Below are 16,126 nucleotides of genomic sequence, written 5' to 3' on the forward strand. Positions count from 1 at the left end.
TGTTAAATTCCAGACCATAGACTTCGTTACCACAGTGATCCATCAGTTCTCTTTTCTAATGCCATATCCTTGAGTACATGGAATCACTAATCATCATTTTAATTTTTCTCACAGAAAAACGATGTGGAAACCCAGGAGAATTACTTAATGGGCAAGTGATAGTTAAGACAGATTACTCTTTTGGATCAGAAATAGAATTCAGCTGTTCAGAAGGGTGAGTGTGAGGCAATCTAGAGATACTTTTCTTTTAAATTAAAATTTTAAGATAGTTAATGTATAATATATATTTCAAAACTAAATATGATATAAAAGGTATCCACTGAGAATTCTCACTTTCATTCTATTGTCATCACCACATTCCTTTCTATCTTTAAACAGGGATACACTTATATTGGTTTCTCATGTATTTTTCTAGTGTTTACTTTTACAAATACAAGTTAAGAAATTAGTATGTACTCTTATTTGACAACTTTCCAATAGGAAAATTAGTCTTAAATCTTTTAAATCTTGCTTTATATTTTATTTATCAATATAAACAGAAGGTGTCTCTATGTTTGTGCATAGAGAGGTTTCTCATTAATTCCCTTTTATGCCTGCCCAGGATTTTATTGTGTGATGTATTGTGGACTGATAATCTCTTTGATGGATCCATGGATTTTCCTTCCAATCTTTTTCTGTTCTTGTATATATAGATTATATCTGTAGGGTAAATTTCCATGGTAGGAATCCTGGGTCAAAGAGTACATATATTTGAAAATTTTTAAATTATTTCCAAATTGCTCTCTATAGGAGTTACATGGTTTTGCAGACTATACAAATGTCTATCTCACCATAAACTTTTCAACTAAGTTTGCTGTCAAACCTTCAATGCTTGTAAAAATTTTGAAAATTTTCCAATTTAAGAGGTAAAAATGAAACCTTACTATAGTTTAACTGTATATTTCTCTTATTCTGAGTAAAATTCAGCATGTTTTAATAAGAAGTGTTTGTGTTTTTTCAATATTTGTGAGTTATTTGGCATATCCTTTGCCTATTTTTGCTATTGACTAGTTGGGCATTTTCTTCTTAATTTTTAAGGTATATGGATACACATATTCACATGGATTTGTGTCTATTAGGGTTCACACCTTGTTTCTGATGTGAGCTGCAACTTTGTCTGCAAAGTTTTTCTTTTGACTTGGCTTTGGTGCATGCATGCATGCGTGCTAAGTTGCTTCAATCTTGTCTGACTCTTTTTGACCCTCTGGACTGTAGCTTGCCAGGTTCTTCTGTCCATGAGATTCTCCAGGCAAGAATACTGACTGGATCTCCTCTTCCAGGGGATCTTCCCGCATGTCTTGTGTCTCCTGCATTGCAGTCAAATTCTTTACCCACTGAACCAACTGGGAAGCCCTTGGCTTTGGTATATGTTGTCAAATTTATCAGTCTTCCTTTTAAAATGGCTTCTGAATTTTAAGTCTTAATTTGAAAGGCCTTCCCAAATACAAGGTTTTGAACTATTTACCTAGCTTTCTTCTACACTTTTATGTTTTCATATTTTTTAGTGTTAAAAGCTTTGATCCATTTGGAGTCAATATATACTATACAGTATGAGGTACATATCCCAGTCTATATTTTCCCATATGACTTTCCTGTTATCACATCATTTATTAAAAAGTCCATCTTCAACTTACTGATTTGAGATTGTTTTTGGTACTATATGAAATTCTCATATATATCTGGGTCTATTTCTAGACTTTCTATTCAATCATTGTTTTGTCTATATATTTATATACACATTGGACAATCATCTAATTATTGATGTTTTATAATATGTTTTAATAGTAATATGGGTGGTTCTATGTAATTAGTTTTCTTTTCTAGAATTTTCCTAACAAAACTTGTTTATCTTTCTATATGAACTTTAAAGTTAGGCATATTTTAAAATCATGTTGAATTAGCTTTTAACTTTATTTTAGGAGAATGGATTTTAAAAAAAATTCCGAGTCTCTCTAGACAAGAATATGTTACTGTAGGGAAGGCAAAACTTTACCTTTACCCTCTTAGGGTCTCTGACTGGGCTTGAAAATTAAGTTGACATAACACAGATTAATAGGAGAAAAGTATACCAATCTAATTTTTACATGTACATGGGAACCTGCACAGGAAAATAAAGACCTCCAAAATGATTAGGCCTATGTGCTTATATGTTAATTTTTTTTTTTTTTACTGGAATATAATTGCTTTCCTATGGCTTCCCTGGTGGCTTAGATGATAAAGAATCTACTTGCAATGCAGGAGACCCAAGTTTGATCCCTGGGTGGGGAAGATCCTCTGGAGAAGGAAATGGCAACCCACTCCAGTATTCTTGCCTGGAGAATCCCATGGAAAAAGGAGCCTGGTAAGCTAATATCCATGGGGTCGCAAAGAGTCAGATGTGACTGAGCAACTAACACATGTGTTAGTTTCTGCTGTACAAAAAGTGAATCAGTTATATGTATACACATATCGCCTCCTTTTTAGATCTCTCCCTACCATCCCACCCATCTAGGTTATCACAGAGTATTGAGCTGAGCCCCCTGTGCTTTACTATAGGCTCCCACTAGCTATCTATCTTACACATGGCAGTGTATATATGTCAACCTAATCTCTTAACCATTCCACTCTCCTTTTCCCGCTGTGTCATATGCCCATTCTGTATGTCTGTGTCTCTATTTCTGCCCTGAAACTAGGTTCATCTGTACCATTTTTCTAGATTCCACATTCATGCATTAATATACCATGCTCGTTTTTTTCTGTCTGACTTACTTCACTCTGTATGACAGATGATAGGTCCATCCACATGGACCAATTTTGTTCCCTTTTATGGTGAAAAATATTCCATTGTATATATGTACCACATCTTCTTTATCTATTTGTCTGTTGATGGACACAGGTTGTTTCCATGTCCTGGCCATTGTAAATAGTGCTGCAATGAACACGTGATACCTGTGTCTTTTTGAATCACAGTTTTCTCAGGATGTATGCCCAGCAGTGGGATTGCTGGGTCATAAGGTAGTTCTATGTTTACTTTTTCAAGGAACCTCCACACAGTTCACCATAGTGGCTCTATCAGTTTACATTCCCAGCAACAGTGCAAGAGGGTTCCCATTTCCCCACACCCTCTCCAGCATTTATTGCTTGTAGATTTTTGATGATGACCACTATCATCAGAGTGAGGTGATACCTCACTGTAATTTTGATTCACATTTATTTAATAATTAGTGATGTTGAGTATATTTTCATGTGCCTTTTGGTCATCTGTATGTCTTCTTTGAAGAAATGTCTATTTAGATCTTATGCCCATTTTCTGTTGGGTTTTTTCTTTGATATTGAGCTCTGTGGGCTGTTTATACAATTTGGAGATTAATCTTTTGTCTGTTGCTTTGTTTGCAAATATTTTTTCTCATTCTGAGGGTTGTTTTTTTTTTTTTTGTCTTATTTATGGTTTCCTTTGCTATGAAAAAGTTTTTTAAGTTTAATTAAATTCCAGTTGTTTATTTTTGTTTTTATTTTCATTACTCTAGGAGGTGTGTCCAAAAATATCTTGCTGTGATTTCTGTTGGAAAAAAGTGTCTTTCCTATGTTTTCCTCTAAGAATAAATGTCCAGTCTTGCAGTAGGTCTTTAATCCATTTTGAGTTCATTTTTGTGTATGGAGTTAGGTAGTGTTCTAATTTCATTCTTTAACACATATCAATAGCTGTCCAGTTCTCCCAGCACCACTTATTGAAGTGACTGTTTTTTCTCCTGTGTATGCTCTTGCCTCCTTTACCATAGATTTGGTGACTATAGATGCTTGGGTTTATCTCTGAGCTTTCTATCCTGTTCTGTTGATCTATATTTCTGTTTTTGTGCCTATACTATACTATCTTGATTACTGTAGCTTTGTAATATAGTCAGGGAACCTGATTCTTCCAGCTCTCTTTTTCAAGATTGCTTTGACTATTCAGGATAGTTTGTATTTTCATACAAATTATAAAATTTTTTGTTCTAATTGTGTGAAAAATGCCATCGTTAATTTGATAGGGATTGCATTGAATCTGTAGATTGCTTTGGGTAGCATATTCATTTTCATGATATTGATTCTTCCCATCCAAGAACATGTTATATCTCTTCAACTATTTGTGTCATCTTTGACTCCTTTCATCAGTGTTTTATAGTTTGCTGAGTACACGTCTTTTGTCTCCTTCAGTTCAGTTCAATTCAGTTCAATCGCTCAGTCGTGTCCAACTCTTTGCAGCCCCATGAATTGCAGCACACCAGGCCTCCGTCTCTACCACCAACACCTGGAGTCTACTCAAACCCATGCCCATCAAGTTGGTGATACCATCCAGCCACCTCATCCTCGTCGTCCCCTTCTCCTCCTGCCCCCAATCCCTCCCAGCATCAGGGTCTTTTCCAATGAGTCAACACTTCGCATGAGTTGGCCAAAGTACTGGAGTTTCAGCTTCAGCATCAGTCCTTCCAATGAACACCCAGGACTGATCTCCTTTAGGATGGACTGATTGGATCTCCTTGCAGTTCAAGGGACTCTCAAGAGTCTTCTCCAACACCACAGTTCAAAAGCATCAACTTTTCAGGTCTCAGCTTTCTTCACAGTCCAACTCTCACATCCATACATGACCACTGGAAAAACCATAGCCTTGACTAGACGGACCTTTGTTGGCAAAGTAATGTCTTTTCTTTTTAATATGCTATCTAGGTTGGTCATAACTTTCCTTCCAAGGAGTAAGCGTCTTTTAATTTCATGGCTGCAGTCACCATCTGCAGTGATTTTGGAGCCCAAAAAATAAGTCAGCCACTGTTTCCACTGTCTCCCCATTTATTTCCCATGAAGTGATGGGACCAGATGCCATAATCTTAGTTTTCTGAATGTTAAGCTTTAAGCCAACTTTTTCACTCTCCTCTTTCACTTTCAAGAGGCTTTTTAGTTGTCTCCTTAGGTAGGTTTATTCCTAGGTATTTTATTCTTTTTGCTGTAAATGGGATTGTTTCCTTAATTTCTCTTTCTAATCTTTTGCTGTTAGTGTATAGGAATGCAAGAGAGTTCTTTGCATTAATATTGTATCCTGAAACTTTATCAAGTTCATTGATTAACTCTAGTATTTTCCTGGCGGCATCTTTAGGATTTTCTATGTATAGTATCATGTCATCTTCAAACAATGATAACCTGGATTCCTTTTTTTTTTTTTTTTTCATTTTTCTTCTCTGGGTTCTTTTTCCAATCTGGATTCCACTTTTTTTTTTTTTTTTCTTTTCTTTTTCTTCTCTGATTGCCATGACTAGGACTTCCAAACTGGTTGAATAATAGTGGTGAGAGTAGACATCTTTGTCTTGGTCCTGATTAGAGGAAATGTTTCCAGTTTTTTTGCCACTGAGAATGATGTTTGCTGTGGGTTTGTCATATATGGCCTTTGTTATGTTGAGGTAGATTCCCTCTATGTTCACTTTCAGGAGAATTTTTTTTTTCCTTCACAAATGGGTGTTGAATTTTGTCAAAAACTTTTTCTACATCTATTGAGATGATCATACTGTTTACATTCTTCATTTTGTTAATGTAGTGTGTAATACACTATATATAAACTTATGTAAACTATATGTAAACTATATATAAACTTATGTAATATAAGTTGATTTGCATGTATAGAAGAATCCTTGTATCCTTGAGATAAATCTCACTTGACCATGGTTTATGAGCCTTTTTGCATATTATTGGATTCTATTTGCTAATACTTTGTTAAGGATTTTTGAGTCTATTTTTATCAGTGATATTGGTGTATAATCCTTTTTGTGATATCTTAGTCTGGTTTTGATATCAGGGTGATGGTAGCCTCATAGAACAAGTCTGGGAGTGTTCCTCCTTCTGCATTTTTTTTGGGGAAGTTTGAGGATAGGCATTAGATGCTTTCTAAATATTTGATAAAATTTGCCATGAAACCATCTGGTCTTGGAAGATTTTTAATTATAGTTTCCATTTGGTTACTTGTGATTGGTCTGTTTATATTTTCTAATTCCTCCTGGTTCAGTCTTGGGAAGTTGTCCTTTTCATCCACGTTGTCTAATTTGTTGGCATATAGTTGTTTCTAGCAGTCTCTTGTGGTCCTTTGATTTTCTATGGTATCAATTATCATTTCTCCTTTTTCATTTCTAATTTTATTGATTTGAGTCCTCTCCCTTTTTTTCTTGATGATTCTGGGTAAGGGTTTATATGTTTTATTTATCTTCTCCAAGAACCAACTTTTAGTTATATAGATTTTTGTTACTGTTTTATTCATTTCTATTTCATTTATTTCTGCTCTGACCTCTTCTTTCCTTCTACTAACTTTGGTTTGTTGTTGTTGTTCTTTCTTTAGTTTCTTTAGATGTAAGATTAGATTGCTTATTTGAGACTATTCTTGTTTCTTGAGTTGAGGTTGAATTGCTATAACTTCCCTTTAGAATTACTTTTGCTGCACCCCACTGGTTTTTGATTGTCCTGTTTTTGTTGTCATTCATTTCTGCGTATAAAATATTTTTCCCCTTTGATTTCTTCAATGATCTCTTGCTTATTAAGAAGGGCACTGTTCAACCTCCATATGTTTATGTTTTAGTTTTTTTCCTTGTAATTAATTTCTAATCTCATACTGCTGTGTTCAGAAAAGATCCCTGATACAATTTCAATTTTCTTAAATGTCCCAAGGCTTGGTTTGTGACCAAAGATGTGATCTATCCTGGAGAATATTCCATATGCACATGAGAAGAAATTGTATTTTGCAACTTTCAAGTGAATGTCCTATAAATATACATCAAATCTATCTAGTCTATCATGTCATTTAAAGCTGTATTTCTTTATTTATTTTCTGTCTGGATGATCTGGCTATTGGTGTAAGTGAGGTGTTAATGTCCCCCACTATTATTGTGTTACTATCAATTTGCCCTTTTATGGTGGTTAGCATTTGCCTTACATATTGAGGTGCTCCTATGCTGGCTGCATAAATACTTAAAATTGTTACATTTTCTCCTTGGATTGATTCCATGATCAATATGTAGTGTCCTCCCTTATCTCTTGTAGCTCTATTTACTTTAAAGTCTATCTTGTCTGATATGAGAATTGTTGCTGCCACTTTCTTTTTATTTCAATTTGCATGGAATATCTTTTTCCATCCTCTCACTTTATGTCTGTATATGTCCCTAAGTCTGAAGTGGGTTTCTTATAGGCAGCATATATATGGGTCTTGTTTTTGTATTCATTCAGCCAGTCTGTGCCTTTTGATTGGAACACTTAATCCATTTACTTTCAAGGTGATTATTGATATGTATGTTCCTATTACCATTTTCTTGGCTCCCTCATGGCTCAGACGGTAAAGTGTCTGCCCACAATGTGGGAGACCCGGGTTCAATCCCTGGGTTGGGAAGATCCCCTGGAGAAGGGAACGGCAACCCACTCCAGTACTCTTGCCTAGAAAACTCCATGGGTGGAGGAGCCTTGTGGGCTACAGTTCATGGCGTCGCAAAGAGTCGGACACGACTGAGTGACTTCACTTCACTATTACCATTTTCTTAATTGTTTTTGCTTGTTTTTGTTGTTATTTCTTTTCTCTTGTACTTCATACCTAGAGAATTTGTTGTAAAGCTAGTTTGGTAGTGCTGAATTCTTTTAGTTTTGCTTTTCTCCACCAAATCTGAATGAGATCCTTGCTGGGTAAATCTTGGTTGTAGGTTTTTCCCTTTCATCACTTATATCCTGCCATTCCCTTCTGGGTTGAAGAGTTTCTGCTGAAAAATCAGCTGACAACTTTATGGGGATTCCCTTGTATGTTATTTGTTACTTTTCCCTTTCTGCTTTTAACATCTTTTCTTTGAATTTACTTTTTGTTCATTTGATTGGTACATGCTTTTTTCTTGGGTTTATCCTATATGAGACTCTCTGTGCTTCCTGGACATGGGTGGATATTTACTTTCCCATGTTAGGGAAGTTTTCAACTAGAATTTCTTCTAATGTTTTCTCAAATCCTTTGTCCTTCTCTTCTCCTGGGACTCCTACAATTTGAATTGTTGGTTCATTTAATGTTGTCCCAGAGGTCTCTGAGACTGTCCTCAATTTCTTTCATTCTTTTTTGTTTATTCTTTTCCTTGGCAGTTATTTTCACTCCTCTATTTTCTAGCTCACAAATTGATTCTTCTTGTTCTGTTATTGTTATTGATTCCTTCTAATGGATTTTTCATTTCATTTATTGTATTGTTCACCACTGTTTGTTTAGTCCTTTAGGTCTTCTAGGTCCTTGTTAAATATTTGTTGTATTTTCTGGATCTATGCCTCTATTCTTTTTCCAAGGTTTTGGATCATTTCTACTATCATTACTCTGAACTCTTTTTTCAGGTAGGTTGCCTATTTCCTCTTCATTTATTTGGTCTTGTAGGTTTTTAACTTTGTAACATATGTTTTTGTGGTCTCATTTTTTTTTTTTTAATGGGTGGGACTGTATCCCTGTCTTACTTGTTGTTTGGCCTGAGGTTTCCAGCACTGGAGTTAGCAGGCAGTTGGGCAGAGTCAGGTTTTGGTGCTGAGATGAGGCCCTCCAGGATGACTCACTCTGAATTAATATTCCCTTTGGTCTGAGGTTCTCTGTCAGTCTAGTGGTTTGGATGCAACTCTCCCACTATATGGAGCTCACTCCTAACCCCAGGGCAAAGAAAAAAAAAGAAAGAAGGAAAAAGAAAAATATGAAAATAACAAAGAATAAAAGGTAAAATTAGAAAATTAAAAATAGAAAAATAAAAACATAAATGAAACAAAAATACAGCAAAACGGAAGGACAACAGCAAAAAATGAAAAAAGAAGGAAAAGGGTTCTGGAGAAGGCCTTGGCTGTAGGTGGGCAGGTCTTAGGAGAGAATGGGGCTTAGGCAGGTGTGGGGCGTAGGCTCAGGACCAGTCTTGAGAAGTGACGGAGGCAGGACTTAGGGCTCAGCAGAGCTGGAGGGTACCTCAGTGGTCCAAGGTTCAGGCAACAGGACCCCAACAGGCTCTCCAGGGTCCAAATTGGAGGGGGAAACAGTGGCCCCATTCCCTTCCAATCCAATCCCTGGAATGTTTCTCTTCATCTCTGCTGAACTCCTCACTGGATGGTCCTCACTTGAGTGTGAAAACCCTTCCCCTCCCCCAGCTGCATCTCAGGAGCACTAGGTCTGCTGGCGTCTATTTTCCTCCCTCCTTCCCTCTCTCACTCTCTTGCCCCCAGGAACCCTGCAGCTAGAGGGGGCCTCAGAGGGTGAAGGTTCAGGTCTGAGATCCCAGCAGGCCTCCTAGGGTTTGAGTGGGCAGGGGAAATGCTGGCTGTATTGCCTTTTGACCCTGTGATTCCCCCAAGGTCTTTCCACATCCCCATTGTTGGCGGCCCACTCCCAGCTTGTGAATCCCCTGTCTGCCCCCAACTGAGCCTCAGGGTGCCAGTTCCTCCCGCTTCCCTTCCCCCTGCGTCCTACCTGGTCACACAGGGGTTCCTCCCAGCCTTAGGTGTCTGAGGTCCCCCACCAGTGCCTGACAGATGCCCTAGCTATGAGGAGATGTGAACTCCATGTCCTCCTACTTTGCCACATTTACCCCACCCTTTATATATTAGACTGAGCAAAGAAGAGTATTTGTGGATCACCTGTAGAAGGAAATGGTAACCCGCTCCAGTATTCCTGCCTGGAAAATCCCATGGACAGAGGAGTCTGGTGGGCTACAGTCCATGGGGTCATAAAAGAGTTGGACACAACTTAGCGACTAAACAACAATGACAGCAATGAAAATATATATGGTGGCTAAAGAGAGATAAGCATTATTTTTAACATGATCTTACAGATTTCTCTTGGCCTCAATACTCTTATTTCAAGTGATAAAAATGTTCTTTCCTCCTGGTATAGAAAAGTCATCTTTCACATGGGAATTTGGTCTGCTTTGAGGAAGAAAACGGGAGGTCAGAAGTTTCTTGCATCTGCTAATTTTCAGGTACCTTTAGCTGAAAATAATATTGATGCCAAAGTGGCCTGTTTTGGAGTGCTATACCCTATTCATTTTAGTGTTTTTCTCTTGTTTCTTCAGAAGTGTTTCAGTATTTTTTTCCTGCACTTCTTGAAGTGATTAAACCTAGGTATTTTAGTTTTGCTATTTTATTTATTTATGTTTAATTTTTTACTTATTTTATTTAATTTTTCGCTGTGGTGGGTCTTTGTTACTGCAAGGGCTTTACTCTAGTTGTGGCGAGTAGGGCTACTCTCTAATTGTGGTGCTCGCTGGCTTCTCATTGTGGTGGCTCCTCTTGTTGCAGAGCACAGGATGTGTGGGCTTTGGTAATTGTTGTGGCCCCTGGGCTCAGAGTAAAGGCTCAATTGTTGTGGTGTACAGGCTTAGTTGCTCTTCAATATGTGGGATCTTCCTGGATCAGGGATCAAACTCATATCTCCTGCATTAGCAGGTGGATTCTTTACCCCTGAGCCACCAAGGAAGCCCTTATTTTTGCTACTTTAAATGGATCATTTCTTCCATTAAATACTGTAACATTATATGTGTATTTGTATTTAAATATGCTTGATTTCTGTATGTAAACTTGATATCTAAGCTAACTTTCTAAATTCTTTTATTATTTATATTAGTTTTTCAGTTTAATTCTCTTGGGATTACCCAGTTTGTAATCATATCCTCTGCAAAGAGTGATTATTATACCTCTTAATTTCCATTTTCATACTTTTTTTTATTGCAGTTTATTTTATTTATTTATTTATTTTTGGTCTAATCAGTTATATCAGTTGGGACTAACTCAGGTGTATATATATGGATTTGCTATAGGAATCTGACTTGATAACAGTCTGGCAGCTGGCGAAAGTGTACAGTAGGCTGTTTCTTCTACATTTGCTACTGTGACCTGAGGTCAGCAGGGCAGGCAGTCAAAAAGGGAAGGTGAATTTGAAGTGGGAGATGCAAAACCAAAAAAGGAACCACATGGCTGAGTGGAGTATAGACTGGAAGTCATAGTATGCACTAGAGTATACCCATGAGTATAGACTGGGGCTCATATTGTTCCTTCATCACCTCTCAGCCTTTGACTTCAAAGATGAGAATATTTTGTAGAAGTTGTTGCCCTTCCCTACGGTGCTGATGTACTTAGATCAGAAGTTGGACGATGTGAAGGAGGACATCCTCCAGGATCTGGGTTTGCTGTAATCCTGGCTGTGTGCTATGGCACCCAGGTGATGGAGCAGAGAAGCAACAATATGTGTTCTGTAAGCACATCTTGGGCTGTGATCTGACCTTTTAAACATATACAGAACTTGGCTATTAATTCACTTATAGACCACAATAACTTGACATTATGCATGAAAGAAAATTCTGGAAAAATTTCTCTTTAGGTTAAGTTGATGCAATTCAAACCTACCAGGGTCCACCCACCCCTTGTCAAATATGGCATTTATATGCACTTGTTTTAACCATATTTAGTTTAACTTACAGATCAAGGCAATAGCAAAATTGTGTTTCCAACTTACATAACACAACTATCTCTCATACAACTGAAAACATGCTAACTTTCTCTCCCAAAGACAATCTTCTTTAAGCAAAGTCATACCTCTCCTTTGATATCCTGTAATTTAAATACTGAGCTATATAAGATAAACTACCATATCTTGTTTAGATGGTAGAGGGATGAAAAAAGAAAAGAGAAACATTTAATTTAGACCAAATCTATTCATATGTAAAGAAGAAAGAAATATTTATAACTACTAGGATTCTTATTTCTACAACGATCATGTGGTTGTAGTTGGTGTTTGTAACTACTTGCTTCTATTACCCTTTCCATATCCTCTTTGTCCTCAGCAAACACTTCATCTGATCCTGAATCCTTGCCTAGGGGGATCACCTGAACATTTATCCTTGTATTTTAAAATTAAATTTATTTATTTTTAGTTGAAGGATAATTGCTTTACAATATTGTATTGTTTTCTGCCAAACATCAACATGAATCAGTCATAGGTATACTATATCCCTTCCCTCCTGAAACTCCCTCCCACCTCCCTCTGCATCCCACCTCACTAGATTGTTAATAGAGCCCCACTTTGAGTCCCCTGAGTCATAGAGCAAATTTCTACTGGGTATATATTTTACATATGGTAGTGTGTATGTTTCCATGTTACTCTCTCTGTACATCCCACCCTCTTCTTCCTCCCCCACCATGTTATAAGTCTGTTCTCTATGCCTGCGTCTCCCGTGCTGCCCTGCAAATAGGTCAATCAGTACTGTCTTTCCAGATTCCATATATATATTCATTAATATATGATACTTGTTTTTCTGTTTCTGATTTACTTCACTCTGTTTAATAGGCTCTACATTCATTCACTTCATCAGAACTGACTCAAACACATTCCTTTTTTATGACTGAATAATATTCCGTTGTATATACATAACATAGCTTCTTTATCCATTCATCTGCCAATGGACATTTAGGTTGCTTCCATGTCCTGGCTATTGTAAATAGTGTTGCAATGAACATGTAACTATCTCAATTTTGGTTTCCTCAGGGTATATGCCTAGGAGTGGGATTGCTGGGTTATATGGTGGTTTTAGTCCTAGTTTCTTTTTGTATTAGTTAATTTATTTTAATTGGAACATAATTACTTTATAACATCATGGTGGTTTTGGCCATACATCGACATGAATCAGCCATGGGTGCATATGTGTCCCTGGCATACTGAAACCCCCTCCCAGTTCCTTCCCAACCCCATCCCTCTGGGTTGTCCCAGAGCACTGGTTTTGAGTGCCCTGCTTCACACATCAAACTTGCACTGGTCATCTGTTTTATATATGGTAATATACATGTTTCAATGCTATTCTCTCAGATCATCCCACCTCGCCTTCTCCCACATGTTCCAAAAGTCTGTTCTTTATGTCTGTGTCTCTTTTGCTGCCTTGCATATAGGATTGCCATTACCATCTTTTTAAATTCCATATATATGTAATAATATACTGTATTGGTGCTTCTCTTTCTGACTTCACTCTGTATAATAGGCTTCAGTTTCATCTACCTCATTAGGACTGACTCAGATGTGTTCTTTTTCATAGCTGAGTAACATTCCATTGTGTATATGTACCACAACTCTTCATGTGCTTATTAGGCATCTGTATGCCTTCTTTGGAAGAATGCCTGTTTAGGTGTTTTGCCCACTTTTTTGATTGGATTGTTTGCTTTTCTGGTATTGAGTGTATGAGCTGCTTGTATATTTTTGAGATTAATCCTTTGTCAGTTGTTTCATTTACTATTATTTTCTCCCATTCTGAGGGTTGTCTTTTCACTATGTTTACAGTTTCCTTTGCTGTGCAAAAGTCCTTAAGTTTATTAGGTCCCACTTGTTTATTTTTCTTTTTCATTACTCTAGGAGCTCTAGGAGGTGGGTCATAGAGGATCTTGCTATGATTTATGTCATACAGTGTTCTGCCTATGTTTCCTCTATGAGTTTTTTAGTTTCTGGCCCTAAATTTAAATCTTTAATCCATTTTGAGTTTATCTTTGTGTATGGTGTTAGGATGTGTTCTAATTTCATTCTTTGTCCAGTTTTCCCAGCACCACTTATTGAAGAGACTATCTTTGCCCCATTGTATATTCTTGCCTCCTTTGTCAAACGTAAGTTGCCAATAGGTGTGTGGGTTTATCTCTGGCTTTCTGTTTTGTTCCATTGGTCTATATTTCTATTTTTTGTGCCAATACCATACTGTCTTGATGACTGCAATTTTGTAGTGTAGTCTGAAGTCAGGGTGGGTGATTCCTCCAGCTCCATTCTTCTTTCTCAAGATTGTTGTGGCACTTCTTGGCTTTTTGTGTTTCCATATGAATCATGAGGTTTTTTGTTCTAGTTCTGTGAAAAATGCCATTGTTCATTTGATAGGGATCACGTTGAATCTGTAGATTGCATTTGGTAGTATAGTCGTTTTCACAATATTGATTCTTCCAACCTAAGAACATGGAAAATCTCTCCATTTGATTATGTTGTCTTTGATTTCTTTCATCATTGCTTTATAGTTTTCTGTATACACTTATTATCTCCTTAGGTAGGTTTATTTCTAGGTATTTTATTCTTTGTTTTACAATGGTAAATGGAATTTATTCCTTAATTTCTCTTTCTGATTTTTCTTTGCTTTAGTGTATAGGAATGTAAGTGATTTCTGTATATTGATTTTGTGTCCTGTAACTTTACTAAATTCAACTGATTAGCTCTAGTAATTTTCTGATAGTATCCTTAGGGTTTTCTGTATATAGTATCATGTTGTCTGCAGACAGTGAGACTTTTATTTCTGCTTTGCTAATCTGTATTCCTTTTATTTCTTTTTATTCTCTGCCATAGCTAGGACTTAGAAAACTATGTCAAATAACAGTGGTGTGAATGGGCACCCTTGTCTTGTTCCTGATCTTAGAGGGAATGATTTCAGTTTTTCACCACTGAGAATGTTTGCTGTGGGTTTATCATATATGCCCTTTATTATGTTGAGGTAGATTCCTTCTATGCCCATTTTTTTGGAAGAGTATTTATCATAAATGGGTGCTGAATTTTGTCAAAAGCTTTTCCTGCATCTATTGAGATTATCATATCATTTTTATCTTTCAATTTATTAATATGGTGTATCACATTGATTGATTTGTGTATATTGAAGAATCCTTGCATCCCTGAAATAAACATGACTTGATCATGGTGTATGATCTTCTTAATGCATTGTTGAATTCTGTTAGAATTTTCTTGAGGAGTTTTACATCTATATTCACCAATGATATTAGCCTGCAATTTTCCTTTTTGTGTTTTGTCTTTGTCTGGTTTTGCTATCAGGGTGATTGTGCCCCTGTAGCATGAGTTTGGGATTGTTCCTTCAACTTCAGTGTTTTGAAAGAGTTTTAGAAGTGTAGGCATTAATTCTTCTAATGTTTGATAGAATTCACCTGTGAAGCCATCTGGCCCTGGGTTTCTGCTTTTTGGGAGTTTTCCTTTTTTTTAAATCACAGTTTTAAATTTCACTGCTTGTAATTGGCTTGTTCATATATTCTATTTCTTCCTGTTCACTCTTGGAAGTTTGAACTTTTCTAAAAATGTGCCCATTTCTTCTGGGTTGTCCATTTTATTTACATATAGTTGCTTATAATAGTCTCTTAAAATCCTTTGTGTTTTTGCATTGTCTTTTGTAACTTATCCTTTTTCATTCCTAATTTTGTTGATTTGATTCTTCTCCCTTTTTTCTTGATGAGTCTGACTAATGGTTTGTTAATATTATTTATCTTCTCAAAGAACCATCTTTTAGTTGTATTAATCTTTATTATTGTTCCATTTATTTCTTTTTCATTTATTTCTGCTCTGATCTTCATGATATCTTTGCTTTTAGTGACTTTGGGGTCTTTTTGTTCTTCTTTTTGTTATTTTAGTTGTAAAGTCAAGTTTTCTATTTGATTTTTTCTTGTTTCTTGTGGTAGGATTGTATTGCTATAAACTTCCCTTTTAGAACTGCTTTTGATGTATCCCATAGGTTTTGGGTTGTTGTGTTTTCATCATCATTTGTTTCTAAAGATTTTTTCATTTCCTTTTTTATTTCTTCAACAACCTGTTCATTACTTAGAATGTATTATTTAATCTCCATGTGTTTATATGTATATATTTTTTAGAGTTTTTTCCCCCCATAACTGATATCTAGTCTCATAGTATTGTGGGTAGAAAAGATGCTTGATATGATTTCAATTTTCTTAAGTTTACTGAGACTTGATTTCTGACCCAAGATGTGTGAACCTTTATTATTTTATGACGATTAGCAGTCCTGCATGTATTGGGTTGTTATAGTTTTCTTTGACTTTAATTAGAGGCCATGGAAGTAGTACAAGGTGATGTTCAGGAAATCTTCCTACTCTTCAGATATAAACATCATCACCACTGTTGCTTTTAAGCAATCCAATTTCCCATGGCTAATCAAGATTAATCACTTCACTCAGGAAAGTAACATTCTTCTTTGTCTGTTTATTCATTTACTTGTGCACCCAGATTTGATGAGACCAAGTTTCAAGTTTAATTTGCCAGGACAGTAATAGATTATAGAATAAAAGAACAAATTAACAGATACACATC

At 36.3% G+C, this 16,126-nt stretch overlaps 1 protein-coding gene across 6 annotated transcripts in view; it reads left to right on the forward strand.

Moving 5' to 3' along the window:
- Positions 1-16,126, forward strand: part of LOC136168958 (C4b-binding protein alpha chain-like) — a 68,310-nt gene that overhangs the window by 33,966 nt on the left and 18,218 nt on the right. For all 6 annotated transcript variants that reach the window (XM_065936702.1, XM_065936703.1, XM_065936701.1 and 3 more), the window contains one exon: positions 115-214. In XM_065936702.1, coding sequence (XP_065792774.1) covers positions 115-214 — 100 coding nt within the window. The remainder of the gene's footprint in view (positions 1-114; positions 215-16,126) is intronic.

This window comes from Muntiacus reevesi, chromosome 5 (assembly GCF_963930625.1).
Source record: "Muntiacus reevesi chromosome 5, mMunRee1.1, whole genome shotgun sequence".
In the NCBI taxonomy this organism is placed as follows: Eukaryota; Metazoa; Chordata; class Mammalia; order Artiodactyla; family Cervidae; genus Muntiacus; species Muntiacus reevesi.